Source organism: Stegostoma tigrinum, chromosome 37 (assembly GCF_030684315.1).
Source record: "Stegostoma tigrinum isolate sSteTig4 chromosome 37, sSteTig4.hap1, whole genome shotgun sequence".
NCBI classification, from domain to species: Eukaryota; Metazoa; Chordata; class Chondrichthyes; order Orectolobiformes; family Stegostomatidae; genus Stegostoma; species Stegostoma tigrinum.
Genome location: NC_081390.1, coordinates 21,390,584 through 21,407,097, shown reverse-complemented (window position 1 = coordinate 21,407,097; position 16,514 = coordinate 21,390,584). Strand labels below are relative to the sequence as shown.

Genomic DNA, 16,514 nt, shown 5'->3' with positions numbered 1-16,514 from the left:
GATTAAGCTCTTCTTATAATGATAAATGCCCGTCTCCCTCTGTAATTAATGACCTGCAAACAAAACTGCTTTCTCAACAATCACATGTCCCAAGCAGCACAATTTTAATGTGTTTTAGCAGGTTGTTAATAATGGAGAGAAAGCACATTGTCTAAATTTGCTCAAAGTTAATTTTATACCTGCCAGGGTATATATTAAATTTTCTGCTCAAACAGGCAAAATCCTTCCAGGGACGAAATAACACCAATCCATCATTAGTCAATAATGTATCAGTACAAAGTCTGATTTAGCCATGTTTGATTATCCACTAATGTAGTACATTAGGAGGGGTAGGTGAGAATGACTATGGGAAGCAATCCCTGTGCTGTTGAGGTGACATCTGGTTATTTTATACTTGGTCACTGCTAATGAAAAAATAACTTTTTAAAATGTTGTTTGCATTGAATACATTTCTTTTTATCCTTTTATCTTAGGATGATAGTTTCTATCATGATGGTCAACTCTATGCATGGGGTGGTTCAAGAGCATGCTGGTTATTACCAAATTTGTCGCAAATAAAGACACTGCAACAGTGCAGACCTTGCTCTGGCCTCTTCTCAGCTAGCTGAATGTTCATAGAAACATACAATATAGGAGCAAGATTAGGCCATTCAGCCCTTCAAGCCTGCTATGCCATTCAATATGATGATGGCTGACCATACAACTCAATACCCTGTTCCCACTTTCTCCCTGTACCCTTTAATCTCCTTAACCCCAAGAACTATATCTAACTTGTTCAGGAAAACATTTAGGGGTTTAGCTTATACCGCTTTCTGTGGCAGAGACTTCCATAAGCTCACTGTTGTCCTGGTGAAGGAATTTCTCCTCATCTCAGTCCTAAACTGCCTACCCTGTATCCATAGACTGTAACTCCTGGTTCTAGATTCCTCAACCAATGGGAACATCCTTCCTGCATTAATCGTGTCTACTCTATTAGAATTTGATATGTGTCTATGAGATTACCCCCCGCCCCCAACATCCGGCCCTGCTCTTCTAGACTCCAATGAATGTAGTCATAACTGATCCAGTCTCTGTTCATACATCAGCACTGCCATCCCCAGAATCAATCTAGTCAACCTGTATTGCTCTCCTTCCCCAGGCAAATATTTCCTCAGATAAGGAGACCAACATTCCAGTTGTGGTCTCACCCAGACCCTGTAGAATTGCAGCGAGATATCCCTGCTTCTTTACCCAGATTCTCTGGCTATGAAGGCTAACTTACCATTTGTCATCCTCCCCACTTGCTGCATCTGCGTGCTTACTTTCAGCAACTTGTGCACAATGACACTCAGGCTACTTGCACCTCTTTCCCACTTTCCCAATCTCTTGCCATTCAGGTAATACTCTGCCTTCATGTTTTTACTCACAAAAACTCACATTTATCCAGATTATACTTCATCTGCCACGCGTTTTCTCACTCAGCTTGTTCAAATCACACTGGGGCATTTTTGCATCCTACACACAGTTCACCCTCCTGTCCAGTCTGCAAACCTGGAGATATTAGATTTAGTTCCTTCATCCAAAACATTTATGCATATCGCGAATAGCTGGGGTCTAAGCATTTATTCCTCTGATACCTCATGAGTCACTGCCTGCCACTCAGAAAGGACCCATTTATTCCTACTCTTTTTTCCCTGTCTGCCAATACAGTACATTACCACCAATCTTATTTGCTTTAATTTTATATCCTAGTGTCCTATGCGGAGCCTAATCAAGAGGCTTTCGGAAGTCCAAGTAAACCACATCCACTGGCTCCTCCATGTCACCTCTACTAGTTACATCCTTGAAAACTTCCACTAGATTTTTCAGCATCATACCTCTTTCACGAATCCATGCTGACTTTGATTTCTGATTGTCTTCACCCCTTTCAATTGAAGAGGTCAGCTTCCAGATTGTCAGAGTCAGTGTCTGCCACTTTCTGGTGCCCTTGTCATGAAGGTGTGGATGTGAGGCTGGTCATGACCCTGGAGACGTTCACCATCCAGAAGGTTTTTGGGTATTAGGCTACCGTCCATCTGAGGATCATGCTGGAGTTAGCTCAGGTGTCATTGGCTGAACGCTATGTATATTCTGATGGTCTAGAACCTCTGGGCTGGTAAACCTTACCCCACAAACAGGTGCAAGTGACAGGCCTGAACAGTGCAAACTGTTCAGCTTTTATCACTGCTTCGCTTGTATCATGCAGAGCTCCCCAGTGTAGGCGAGTGTACCACGGATGGACTGTCAGTTTGGTGTTCAGATTAGCGTTGTTGCACGCTCTCTTACTCAGAATTATTTCATTGCAGGAAGAGGCCATTCATACCATCAACCCTGTACTTCATCCGGGCATCACAACTGCAGCTTTTACAATGTGCATGTTGATTTCAGTATCAGATTGCTGGTAATTGTAATGCCTCCATCTTAGTATGTAATAAATTACATTGAAACACCGTGACTACTGTTATGTCAGTAATTGCTGCACAGCAAGGATGCACAAACAGTAAAAGTGAAACTATATTTACTTTTTGGGATCGGGTGTGGAAGCCATGCTGGTGAGTACACCATGTTCTTGTTGGTTTCTTGTCATGAGATTTTTGAAATCAACAAATATCTTGTCAGAATGTATGGCGATCCCAAGGCCTTAAAATAACTGTCAGAAGTCACATAATAACACAGTGTGGAGCTGGAGGAACACAGCAGGCCAGGCAGCATCAGAGGAGCAGGAAAGCTGATGTTTCAAGTCAGGACCCTTATTCAGAAATGACCTATTTTTGAAGAAGGGTCCCAACCTGTAACGTCACCTTTCCTGCTCCTCTGATGCTGCCTGGCCTGCTGTGTTCTTCCAGCTCCACACTGTGTTATCTCTGACGCCAGCATCAGCAGTTCTTAACTATCTCTGAGAAGTCATGTGACACCAGGTCACGGTCTGACAGGTTTATTTGAAATCACAAGCTTTCATGGCGCTGCTCCTTCATCAGGTGAAGTCAGCTTGAGAGTTCAAAGAAACCTGTTGACTATAACCTGGTGTCTTATGACTTCTGACTTTATCCATCCCAGTCTAACACCGGCTCCTCCACATCATGGCTTAAAATAACTGGATTGAAGCAAAGTGTTGGTGAATCAGAACTGAAATATAAACAGTGTTGACACCACGACAGCAGACTGTCAGAAAGTAGCACTTGAAATGAATTTTCTTTGTGAAAGAGCTTCAGGATTCCCTATGAATCAAGCCATTAGCTCACACTACAAAATAAACTAAGGCCTGTTCATAATTCAGGTTTTGTCTGATTTATAATTCTGTCAGTACAACTAAGTTGGCAACTGAATATCCCCTCCCCTGCTTCAAGAAAGTTAAGAGAATGAGAAAATAAGGCAAAATTTCAATGTGTCATACTCTGTCATTTTCCGGCTTATCATTAATGCTCCAAAGTTTTGACAATAGTTGTATTTCAGACATACTTCAGAGTTTGCAGGGAGTGAGGGCAGCTGCAGTCATTAGCAGGGAAGCAATTAGAATCGTCTGTCCTTGCAGAAAGCCAAAATTTATCAGTCAGCACCCTGTTATAAAGGAGCTTGATGAAATGAATGCTTTTCATGCTGTAATGACTTGCTTTGGAAATTGTGAGAGTAGGTGGTGAAATGTTTTGTGATTGATGATCAGGCTTGGCCTTGCCAACAGCTGGTGGCCATGTGCTGTTTGTACCTTCGCTGACACTAACTGGAACACACAGGCACCCCGACACCATGAAATCCCACCTTGGTGAAGGGCACAGCACATGAGCTATCATTCCATCCTTCACTCGCATTCCAAAATACTCAAGACTGGAACTGTGCAAAGAAATGTCTGTGTAGAACCATTTCCTGTTACACATTAACCCGGATCAAAGACAGTGCTTTTGTTTGCAGTCAACTCTGGATATCTCAATTTGCATGACTTGGACACCACGATCCAATGTGGAGTTATAAGGAATTTTTCTTGAATTGCAGCAGTTTTTGGGATTTCAGCACATTCCTCAGGCGCATTGCAACATTTGGGAATGCTGTTCCAAGGGCAAAACTTAATTCATTCTTAACAGTGATTTTAGTAGTGCCAGTTGACAATTATTGAAAGATCTGAAAGCAATGATTGTGGTTATATAATTTGCAGCTCTGCACAAACTCATGCACTAACTATTTTATGTAACCAAAGGGAACATGGGACTAATAGCTGGTGAAGCTCAGCCGGTCTGGCAGCATCTGTGAAGAAAAAATCAGAGTTAACATTTCTGGTCTGGTGACCCTTCCTCAGGACTGCACAAGATGCCTGTGTGTTCCAGTTACTCACCAGACCCGAAATGTTAACTCTGACATTTTCTTCACAGATGCTGCCAACCTGCTGAGCTTTTCTAGTAACTTCTGTTCTTGTTCCTGATTTACAGCATCCGCAGTTCTTTCGGTTTTTATCGGACTAATAGAATAGCCTTTGAAAGGACTGTCACAGGTGCCATGAACCAAAGGCTTTCTCCTGTGCTGTGTGATTCTTTGCAAATACCTTGACATCGTTGTGACCCCACCTGCTCATAACACAACAAATCAGTTCCAGAAGGAAGCCATCACACCATCCTGACCTGATCTGGCCTTCATGTGGGTCCAAACCCATAACAATATTATTAACTCTTATCTGCCCACTGAAATGTTCTAGCAAGCCTCTCAGTTGTATCAAAGCTTAAAAAAAAATGAAACTGGAAAGACATTGACCTAAGCGCTGGAAACGACAAAAGCAAACACAGTCCTGTAGAACCTACAAAGTCCCTCTGACCGATATGTGGGCACTTGTGCCAAAACTGAGAGACCTGATCCACAGACTAGTCAAGCAACAGTCTGAAGTAGTAACACTCACAGAATCATACCTTATGCACAATGTCCCAGATGGCATCACCATCATCCTATCTCACCAGCTGGATTGATGCACCAAAGGTGACAGCACAGTGGTATATAATAGGGAAGGAGTTACCCAGGAAGCCCTCAATGTTGATCAGGACCCATGACATCTTATGGTATGAGACCAAACATGGGCAAACCTCCACTTTTTGCTAATTGTTGTGGTGGGCAATATACATGTCAGCTCTGTGTTTCCCTTGATCTGCAACAACCCAATGTAAAGAAACAAATTATGCTGGAAATCACAGCGGGTGAGGCAGCATTCATGGAGAGAGAGCCCACATACCCACTTGTCTGTCCTCGGCATGCTGCAATGCTCCAGTGAATCAGACAGTACAAACTGGAGGAAGAACATCTCACCTTCACTCTCAACTCTTTACAGCCTTCTGGGCTTAATATTGAGTTCAACAGCTTTAGATTGCAAATCCACTCCCATTCCTTCCCTTTCTTTTAGCTTTACATGTTATATTCTATGACACCATGTCCTCTCCCTGGTCCCCCCAACCCCCGTGGCACCATCTGTTCTTCCTAGTCTGGCAATAAGCCATACCATTGTACTTATTCTCATATTCTGATCACCTACCCTGCACCATCAGCACTCTTTCTCCTGCAGCACTCCAGCCCCAACCATTGCAAAAATGCTGTCCCCTCCACACTTCACGTCAGCTCTGATGGAGCCTTACAATCATAGAATCTCTACAGTGTGGAAACAGGCCATTCGAGCCAACAAGTCCACACAGCCCCTCCGAAGGGCATCCCACCCTGACCCATCCCCCTACTTTTTCCCTGTAACCCTGCATTTCCCATGTCTCATCCATCTAATCCATGGGTGGTACGGTGGCTCAGTGGTTAGCACTGGTGCCTCACAGCGCCAGGGACCCAAGTTCAATTCCACCCTGGAATGACTGTCTGTATGGAGTTTGCACATTCTCCTTGTGTCCGCATGGGTTTCCTCCCACAGTCCAAAGATGTGCAGGCTACATAGATAGGCCATGCTAAATTGCCCGTAGTGTTCAGGGATATGCAGGCTAGATGGACTATAGGGGGATGGGTCTGGATGGGAAGCTCTAACGGTCGGTGTGGACTTGTTGGGCTGAAGGGCCTGTTTCCACAATGTAGGGATTCTACGATTCTAACTTACACAGCCCAGGACTGTGAGAGGAAACCAGAGCACCTGGAGGACAGGGGCAGAATGTGCAAACTCCACACAGACAGTCGCCTGAGGTTGGAACTGAGCTCAGGTCCCTGGTGCCGTGGGGCAGTACTGCTAACCACCGAGCCACTGTGCCATCCCACATCTAGACTCAAAACATTAGCTTGCTCTCTCTACAAGATCGCTGCCTGACCTGCTGCAATTTCCAGCAGTTTTTGTTCTCAGTATAGATTCCAGCATTATGTTTAATACACTCAATGTAAGTGCACTTATTAATGATATGTGACACAGCAAAATGGAACAAAGCTCCCTTTCCCAAAATACTTTTCTTATAGATCTTTCTAGGAAAATGAGAGTAATATCCCATTCGTAAATCTTGAATCTGCTGGAGAGTTAAACTAATGTTGGATAAGCAATTAACAGGATGCATTATATTCTGCCCATGGATTCTCTTGTTAATCAACTGCTAATTATTTCTCAATAAGCTTGTAGTATTGACGTCATGATCATTAATCCTAAAGTGTGAATATCTCAACATGACAATGACATGGAGTACATTGGCACTCAGCCCAGAGTCAGACAAAGATAACGCTTATAAATTTAAAACTGAGCATATGCATCATTTCTTCTGATATATGCCTTTCTTTTAATCCTTCGAGTATATTGTTTCCAGATACCTAGCACAGTGTTGTGGAAGAACCTACAATATTCAATTGCAATTTAGCAGTATTTAGATAGAAATTTAAACGATTGTGAATGGCGTAGATAGAGTGGAAAGTATTTTCCCAGGTTGGAAGGGTCAATTGCTCTGATGAAGGGTCTAGGCCTGAAACGTCAGCTTTTGTGCTCCTGAGATGCTGCTGGGCCTGCTGTGTTCATCCAGCCCCACATTTCGTTATCTTGGATTCTCCAGTGTCTGCAGTTCCCATTATCACCAATTACCAGGTGACACAGGTTCAAGGTGCGAGGGGGGATGTTTGAAAGAGATGTGCAAGGCACATTTTTCACACCAAAGGTGGTGAGTGCCTGGAATGCACTGCTAGGGGAGGTGGTGGAAGCAGACACAATAGCTTTCAAGAAGCACTTGGGCGAACGCAAAATAGGAAGGAAATATAGGGATATGGATCCTTTAAGTGAAGACAGGTTTAGTATGGAAGGGCAAAATGTGTCCGTGCAGGCTCGGAGGGCCAAAGGGCCTGTTCTTTGTTCTGTTAATGATTTGAGAATGATGTTAAGAAACAATTACTCATCAGGAATTAATCAGCTTCGTGGGCAATTTTGTTAAAACAGTGAAACACATTGCAGTTATGAAGCAGGCATCACAAAAAACCAGTTGATTTCTTTGTGAGCAATTTACGAAAAACAAAGCAGGCTAATTGTCAGGCTGAGTTGCAGCATTGTGTACAGTTAGCACATGGAGCCATGAAGCACAAACTCTCTCAGATAAGTATACATACACAGTAGTCAGCAGAGACTGGAGAATCAAGTAGATATTTTGGGAGCCAATGGAATTTGCTTGTCAGCATTTGATGTTATATCAGTGAAGTTGCCCACATCAGTTCGGAAGCACTGGCTCACAAGTCAATGAGTGGTTTTAGCTCTAGATGACAATCTGGTTATGTACCACAGGAGGGCCGTTCTGAAACCTGGCAGGTTTTAACAGTCAAATCTCATATGTTTGCCACGGATTTGCCGCTTCATCCTTCTGAAAAGTGTCAGTTGGTCAGCAGGGGAACACTGAGATTGTATGATCCACAAGAAGGTTTTCAGCCGCAAGGTAAACCATGGGGAGGGAGTCTGGGGAATCAGAGACTTAGTTGAATTGCACAAAGGAGCCAAAAGGCCATACTAAATAGAGGTAGCAAGAACTGCAGATGCTGGAGAATCTGAGATAACAAAGTGTGGAGCTGGAGGAACACAGCAGGCCAGGCAGCATCAGAGGAGCAGGAAAGCTGACATTACGGGTCGGGACCCTTCTTCAGAAATGGAGTTTCCTTGATTTAGTAATTGGAACTCACTAGCCCAACTGTTCCACCTGAGCCAAGGTGGGGATGGGGAGAGGCATAACATTTGCAGCACCCATGAGCAGGGTATAATGCTATAAGAGGCACATGTACGTTTCTAGAGATCCATCCTGGTGATTGTGCTCTGTCTGTGTTGTTAGGTATAACGTTTGGTTTTGATTTGATTTGATTTGATTTATTTTTATCACATACCGAAATACAGTGAAAAGTATTGTTTTGTGTGCTAGCCCAAAAATTATACCTTCAATACGTACATCAAGGAAATAGAGCAGAATGCAGAAAATAGTATTACAGTTACAGAGAAGATGCAGAGAAAGATCAACTCTAATATATGAGAGGTCCATTCATAAGTCTGATGACAGCAAGGAAAAGTGTTCCTAAATCTATTGGTATATCTTTTCAAACTTTTGTATCCTCTGCCCGATGGAAGAAGGTGGAAGAGAGTACGACTGGGGTGAGAGGGGACTTTGATTATGTTGGCTGCTTTCCTGAGGTAGCGGAAAGTCTAGATGGAGTGAATGGATGGAAGGCTGGTTTTTGCGGTGGACTGGGCTACGTTCACAACTCTCTGTAATTTCTTGTGGGTCTTGGTCAGAGCCCCAGTAATGATAAAGGAACAGGCGTATGTAAATCAGAAATGACGTCTGACTGGGAGGTGATGGTATCACGCGCTGGAGCCGGAGGAACAGAGCAGGCCAGGCAGCATCAGAAGAGCTGGAAAGCTTATGTTTCAGGTCGGGAAAGCATCAGCTTTCCTGCTCCTCTGATGCTGCCTGGTCTGCTGTGCCCCTCCAGCACCATCCCTTGTTATCTCAGTCTCCAGCACCAGCAGTTCTTACTATCTCATGGTGTCGCTATGATGTGCTGCACTGAACAAAATTTCAAGCAGTCAGTACTAATGCAATATTAAAAATGTCTGAGGAGTATTTTCAGGATTTGTTTGACCTGGAAATTATACTTAGTGGATGAGGTACCCATACCTTCACTAGAAAGTAAATCTAAACACTTGAGAGAGTGATGGAATTTTGGATATGTTGGCAATCTTAGCTACAACCGCCTTTTTAATCCCCTGCACTACCAGGGTATCTCCTTATTTCTGCACATTCTAGACATATTTAGTCCTGGATGTGAGTTTGCTCGCTGAGCTGGAAGGTTAGTTTTCAGACGTTTCATCACCATTCTAGGTAACATCATCAGTGAGCCTCCGATGAAGCGCTGGTGTTATGTCCCGCTTTCTATTTATTTGTTTAAATAGAATAAAATAAGTTAAACAGATAAATAGAAAGCGGGACATAACACCAGCCCTTCATTGGAGGCTCACTGATGATGTTACCTAGAATGGTGACGAAACGTCTGAAAACTAACCTTCCAGCTCAGCGAGGAAACTCACATCCAGAACCTCAACCTGAGCTACAAATCTTCTCAAAACTCGCTAACTAACCTTCCAGCTCAGTGAGCAAACTCACATCCAGAAACTCAACCTGAGCTACAAATCTTCTCAAAACGTGCTCAATTTAGGACTTTCTTTGAGTGGTACATTTTTTTTGTGTTGAACTTATCTCAGGAACCCAATGTCTCATACACAGTTTTTTTCAGAACTAAATGCCTTGATCTGTATAATTGATATATTTAACTAATGGAAGGCTAAGAACTTTTTTCTCTTGGTCCTTGTTCACTCCAATCATTTCCCACAACATACTTTTTACAACAATAATATTGAAGTGTATGGCCTGTCCATGTTCTAAATATTCTATTGACTCGGATGTAATTTATCTTCCATATTTTTATGAGTTCAATGTGAATGTTTTGTCGGAGCCCATGGTTCATACTCAGTGTATAAGCCAAATTCCATGATTTTTCCTGATGCATTATGTTATACTATTTCTGAGGGTACATTTTAATATTCTATTCATTTCCCTACTAAAATGGAAAACTGGTGGTCTTTGGAGAGGGCTTGCCTGTTACAGGATCTGTTCATCATTACACAGGAGTAATTTAGTCAGGTTTATGAGAGAGATAAGCTCTGTCTCTGTGGCACGGCCAACACTCCCCCAACTCAACGTGAGTTTGATGAAACACTTCTAAATTATGTTCAACCGTAAGGCTTTGTGCCCATTGACTGTACACTGGGAGTTTGAACCAACCAAATTGATTTCAGTTTGGACTGTTAACAGTCATTGAACAAACAGTACTCTATTCCATCCATCTGGGACAAATTCGAACCAGCATCTAAGCAGAGGAAGGAGAGTATTTAAACACACTGCACTTCCTGATCGTCCATCGGAGGGGACACTTTAATTCCTCAAACTGGCCTGGATCTTGGTGCTAAAAGTCATTGTCATGATTCAAACACATGACAGCCAGCAGGCCTGGAGCAAAGCGGGGATGGCCCGAGGGTTGGAATGAAGATGGCTACTGGTTGGGAACCAGTGGAACCTGGTCAGACTTGTAGAAAGACTATAATGTCTACTTTGCAGCTTTATTTCTTATTTTTCTAACTTACACTTTTACAATGTATATCTGTAATGCAGTGTAATTTATTTTTTCTTTATTTTCTCTATTGTTTTGTACCTAAGATTATATTTAGGTACTTTGCACCTCAGCTGGCACGACATGGGTGGCACGGTGGCTCAGTGGTTAGCAGTGCTGCCTCACAGCGTCAGGGGCCCAAGTTCAATTCCACCCTCAGGCGACTGTCTGTGTGGAGTTTGCACATTCTCCCCGTGTCTGCGTGGGTTTCCTCCCACAGTCCAAAGATGTGCAGGTTAGGGTGGATCGGCCGTGCTAAATTGCCCGTAGTGTTCAGGGATGTGTAATTTGGGTGGTTGTAGGGGGATGGCTCTGGGTGGGATGCTCTGCGGGTTGGTGTGGACTCGTTGGGCCAAAGGCGCTGTTTCCACACTGTAGGGATTCTATGTGTTGGTTACATTGTACACTTTTCACTGTATTGTGCTCCTGAGATGCTGCTTGGCCTGCTGTGTTCATCCAGCTTCACACTTTATTATCTTTTCACTGTATTCCTGTTCTTTTGTAACTTGAGTACACTTGATAATAAACCTAATTCTAGTAATTCTGAAAAACCCAGTGATCTCTCTAACTATAGGAGGTTTCACCTGTTCTCTTTAGCATGGATTGAAGTCTAGCTTCGGAGGTCAACTGGCGGGATAGTACCCCCATCAATCCCACATGCCTTCTGCCCTATATTGCTGTTGATAATTTTTCTTTCAATTCTCTTGTCAGGCTGGAAAGATCGTTCTTGTATATCGTCCAGACAAGCTCAGAATACTGAAACGATTTCTCATCTGGGCTGTTTTATTGGTGAGTCAAATTTGTTGCAACCACAACAACGTGCCTGTGAAATTGAGTTGTTTTGATGTCAGAAATGGATTTCAAAGGGTCATCTGTAAAGAACTGGCAACATCCAAATGTCTAAGGACAGCAGAGTCTAATGTGGATTTTTACAAACTTGAAAATCCATTTTCATACAGTCAAGTAGTCACTGTTGTTAAAATGTCAGAGAAAGGAGTTTATTGTGAATGTACTAACGAGAGCATTATTCATACTATGCAGTGAGGATCAAATAATAAAGGTCAGTGTACACTGTTGACAATTAATTGAATTCAGGAGGGAAGGAAAGTGGGGATAGAATCAACATGGGGGAGTTCCCTTAAGCCTATCTAAGGTCTCAAAATACGCTACACTGGATGCTGACTATTTGGAGCCAAAAGAGTGATCTATGATTATTAATTGCTCAAGATAGTGAAATGTTTATTTATGATAAGCAGCAACAGATGCAGAGGGATACACGGCAAGGGGAAAAGCTCAACGAATAAAGAAGCAAAGAGAAAGAAAGAAACAAAGTGCATGGGAAAAAGACACAAAATTAAGTTGAGGGAGAGATAGATTGGCTTCCATCATCCCAAAGTCTCAAAATTTAAAATTCTCAAACTTGTGTTTGGACCAAGCCAGGGCTTAGCCCCTCTCTGTCTCTCATTCCCCCTCCCCCAATTGAAGTCTCAGTTTGTGTGACTTCAGCCTCTTGGAGATTTTCAACTTTGGCGACCTACAACTGAAGCTTCATTGTGTCAGCTATGACTCCATAAGTGGTATTCTTGTCTCTGAGTAAAGAGCTTGTGAGTTTAAACCTCATTCTGGTGCAATATTGTGGATGTGCTATATTTTTGGGATAGACACTCTTGGTCTTTTGTAAGATTGTAGAAGAATAGGGTGGCATGGTGGTTCAGTGGTTAACACTTCAGCCTCACAGCACCAGGGACCCAGGTTCGATTCCCACCTCGGGCAACTGTCTGTCTCCCCGTGTCTGCGTGAGTTTTCTCCGGGTGATCCGGTTTCCTCCCACAGTCCAAAGATGCGCAGGTTAGGTGGATTGGCCATGCTAAATTGCCTGCAGTGTTCAGGGTTGTGTGGGTTATAGGGGGATGGGTCTGGATGGGATGTTTCAAGGGGTGGTGTGGACTTGTTGGGCCGAAGGGCCTGTTTCCACACTGTAGGGAATCTAATCTCATGGCATTATTTGAAGAAGATTGTGGGAGTTCTCCCAATGTCCAGGGCAGCATTAATCCTGTAACCAACAGACAAAGCACATGCTCTGGCCATTTATTTTGCTGCTTTTAATGGGAGATTTATCTGTACACATTGTTCATTCTACTTCCTTCTTTCTGTAGGTCATGCTTTCTTCTATTGTTCCTCTTAACTCCCATGCCTGTTTCTTCTTAAGATGTTTCATCAAAATAGAAGTTTGGGGGCCCTCTTGTGGACTCTGGTCATGTCCCTACCCCTGGTTCAAGGCCCATTTGCTCCATGTGTAATTGCATCTCTGAACAAGTTGATTAGAAAAATAAGTAAATAAAAACAAAACAGAAGTTTCTGCAAGACATGGGTCTCCTCTCTTGATCCTTTCTTTGGTTTGTTGTCCATTTTTTTGTCTCATAACAACAATTTGTATTCATACGTTACCTACAATGTCATTTGATGCTCCTGTTTCTTGGCACGTTTTCTGTGTCAAAAGTATTAAACAGTGCCAAATTGTTGTCTGAGAAAGTTTATGTCAGGCAAATAGTTACACTTTCTTGACACACGAAACGACAAGCTTTCCTGCTCCTCTGATGCTGCTTGGCCTGCTGTGTTCACCCAGCTTCACACCGTATTATCTCAGATTCTCTAGCATCGGAGGTTCCTACTATCTCTGTAGTACTTTCTTGACTGTTGAGGTAAGTATCTGCAATTTAGATTTGTGCTCCGATGCAGCAGTATGGAACTGTAGGATTTCATTGTGAAGGTGAGACATTGAGATGAGCCTCTATCTTTCTGTTACTGTGGATTAGGATCCCGTGTAACTGATGGAAGCAAGACAGAGGGCCCTGATCAATCATTCCTTTTCATTCACCACCATCAAAAATAGTAAGGCTATATCTGGGCTACTCTATACACTTCTGCTCTCCTTACTTGAGAAAAGCTATAATTGTATTAGGAACAGTTTGGTGAAGATTCACTCCACCGATACCTGGGTGGATTATTTTCTTTCAAACGGTCGTTGGTCTTAGAATTCACTTCCAAAACCAGCAGTGGAGACTTTGTCATTGAATATATTCGAGGCTGAGTTAGATTATTGACAAAGAAGGGTGTCAAAGATTGGACCAGGATAGACAGGGAAGTAAAGGCCTCAATCAGAAGGAAATGAGGGGGCAGACAGGAAAATGGAGATGAGCCAGAGCTTCAGCTGGAGTTGTAACGGACAATCAAGCAGACTCAAGAGAGTGAATGGCCTTGGTCTTGTTCCAAATTCTTCTGCTCTTCTTTGAATGGTAGCACAGGATCATCGATGTCCACTAGAAAGACCAGAAGAGAGACACAGGCTGCAGTTTGACAATTGATCCAAGTGCTGGAAAGTAGGACTAGACTAGTTTTCTTGTCAGCACAGACTTAATGAGCCAAAGATTTGTTTTGTACTGTATGACTCTATGACAGCACATTTGGTGACACCAAACTTTCAGCCTTTCACTACTGTTTCTTAAACTGCTGATTCTTTAATGGGCTCTAAGTAAAAACCAATCCTGCTTTGCAGCAATGCGGAGACCACCATCCACTGCACAGCACCATTCAGAGTTTCACATCGCCACATCTCTGAGTTAATCATGGAACCTGATGCATTGACAGAAAAAGAAATGACCTTTCCTTATTTATCATTTCCCAATTCATAAACAGAGGCAATACTTTCAACTGCTCCCGTGTTCTGAAACATCAATGGGATGGCAGAATGAGAATAGCTGCATTTAAATTGATGGTTCCAGTTGTCAGAAAGTAATGATGTAATGATTGATAACCTGTCCCTCGTGGTTTTCCTATCTCTACACAGGACGTTTTAACTGGTGCATTGAATCCATCTCCGATACGCTGAACATTGTGCTGTCTCAGTACTACTTACAAAGAAATGTACATCCGATGGCACGCTTGGAAAAATTCATTACCTTTTGTCTACTAGATTACTGAATGCACAAGGGTACAATAAATTCACTGAGACTCCAGCTCTCATGATGAACATTTTCAAACCCAGGTTCCGGTGCAGGGGAGATAAGTTTGAACACTAAAGCTATGCTTATGTCCTAATGTAACCTGTTACCATGTGGGTCAACTTTAGATAGAAAAGACTGTACGTATGCATTGACTTCAAATCTCTGAGAATATGAATGGTTTAGAGAAGGTGTTGCAGAGCTGAAGGGCCAGGGAGCTGAGGGCAGAGACACTGGTGGAAAAATCAGAATCATGGATGCAGCAACACTCAGAATGGGAAGAGTGCAGAGATTTCTGAGGTTCATTGAGCTGGAAGAGGTTACAGAGCTAGGGAGGAATAAGGATATGGAGGTTGAAAAGATGAAAGAACTGCAGATGCTGGAAATCAGAAATAAAGAAAAGGAATCGCTGGGAAAGCTCAGCAGGTCTGGCAGCATCTGTCGAGAGAGATCAGAGTTAATGTTTCGGGTCCTGTGACCCTTCTTCAGAACTGTTGGTAGCTAGGAAGATGTCTGTTTTTATCCAGAAGATAGGGTGGGGGTTGGATTACATGATAGGTGGATTCAGAGCCTGAAGAGAGAGAAGAACAAAAACAAAGTTGCTGGAAAAGCTCAGCAGGTCTGGCAGCATCTGTGAAGGAGAAAACAGAGTTAACATTTCAGGTCCGGTGACCCTTCCTCAGAACTGAGAGAGAACAGTTGGACAAAGGAGTGGATAACGATCTGGCTGGAAGGGTGAATTGCTATTAATGGAGACCATTAGTGGCTAACAATGGGTTGTGTGTAATAGCAGAGGCTGTGATATCAAGGCTTGGTGTGTGGGAGTAGGGCTAAGGTGACAGGACATCTCAAGCCCTAATGTTGTTAAACTTGATATTGTGATGGAAGGCTGTGGAGTTCCCAAGCAGTTCTTCCAACTTCACTGGTGCAATACCCCAAGCTTGAAACAGAGTTAATGCAGTGTTGAGATTTGAAACCAAGTAGTAAATGAATGAAATCTAGACAAGAGTTCAAGTAATATTTATTGAATAAGAAGTTCTAATATTTTCCAGCCAAATGAATCTCTTGCAAACCCAAAATAAAAACTGAAAGAACTGAGGATGCTGTAAATCAGAAAATAAAATGCAGAAGTTGCTGGAAAAGCTCAACAGGTCTGGCAGTATCTGTGAAGACAGATCAGAGTTAATGTTTTGGGTCCGGTGAGGAAGAGTCACAGATGCTGTCAGACCTGCTGAGCTTTTCCAGCAATTTCTGTGTCTTTTTTCTTTTGCCATCCGACCTGCTTCACCATTTGCACAGGTTCTTCACTTCTGCATTCTCCTGAGTGTTCGTTATTGGAGGAATTATCAATCACAGATGGAAATTGACACTCCAGAAGTCTATTGAACAGTTCCTGGCATGGTTCCCCAATTTGTTGTAGTTCCAGATAAACTATTAAGCTCCCAAATGAGAGAGGTGAACAGGGTCCTGCTGGTTACTCACCCACCCCATTGCCTGGTCAATACTAGGCTAATTTTAAAAGAATCCAATCCTGCATGTTGGGGTTTTCCACAAATGGGAGGGTTATGGCTGTTTTGTTAAAGCTTTGCAACCTTCTTATGTGTACTGTGACCAGTAGAAATACTGCCTGATATCAGCCTGAGTTTTGCTATGTCCTACCATCGCAATTTCGTGAACTAGCCTCAGTATTTCCACCTATACCTTGGCAGCACCACAATCTGATGGATCATGTCCACTCCTCGTTTGCTAATCTGTCAGAGGCTTCATACTTCCTCATTAGCATCTCCTTTTTAATGTGTCACCATTCAGGAGGTGCTACCCCCTCTGCTTCAGTATAATCAGTCTGAGCTAGTGCTTTTAACAGTAGGT

General features: G+C 42.9%; 1 protein-coding gene across 1 annotated transcript in view; it reads left to right on the top strand.

Moving 5' to 3' along the window:
* Positions 1–16,514, top strand: part of si:dkey-192p21.6 (uncharacterized protein LOC565246 homolog) — a 197,688-nt gene that overhangs the window by 156,958 nt on the left and 24,216 nt on the right. Inside the window, 1 exon segment of the mRNA XM_059640359.1 lies at positions 11,356–11,433. Within this exon segment, the coding sequence (XP_059496342.1) occupies positions 11,356–11,433 (78 nt within the window).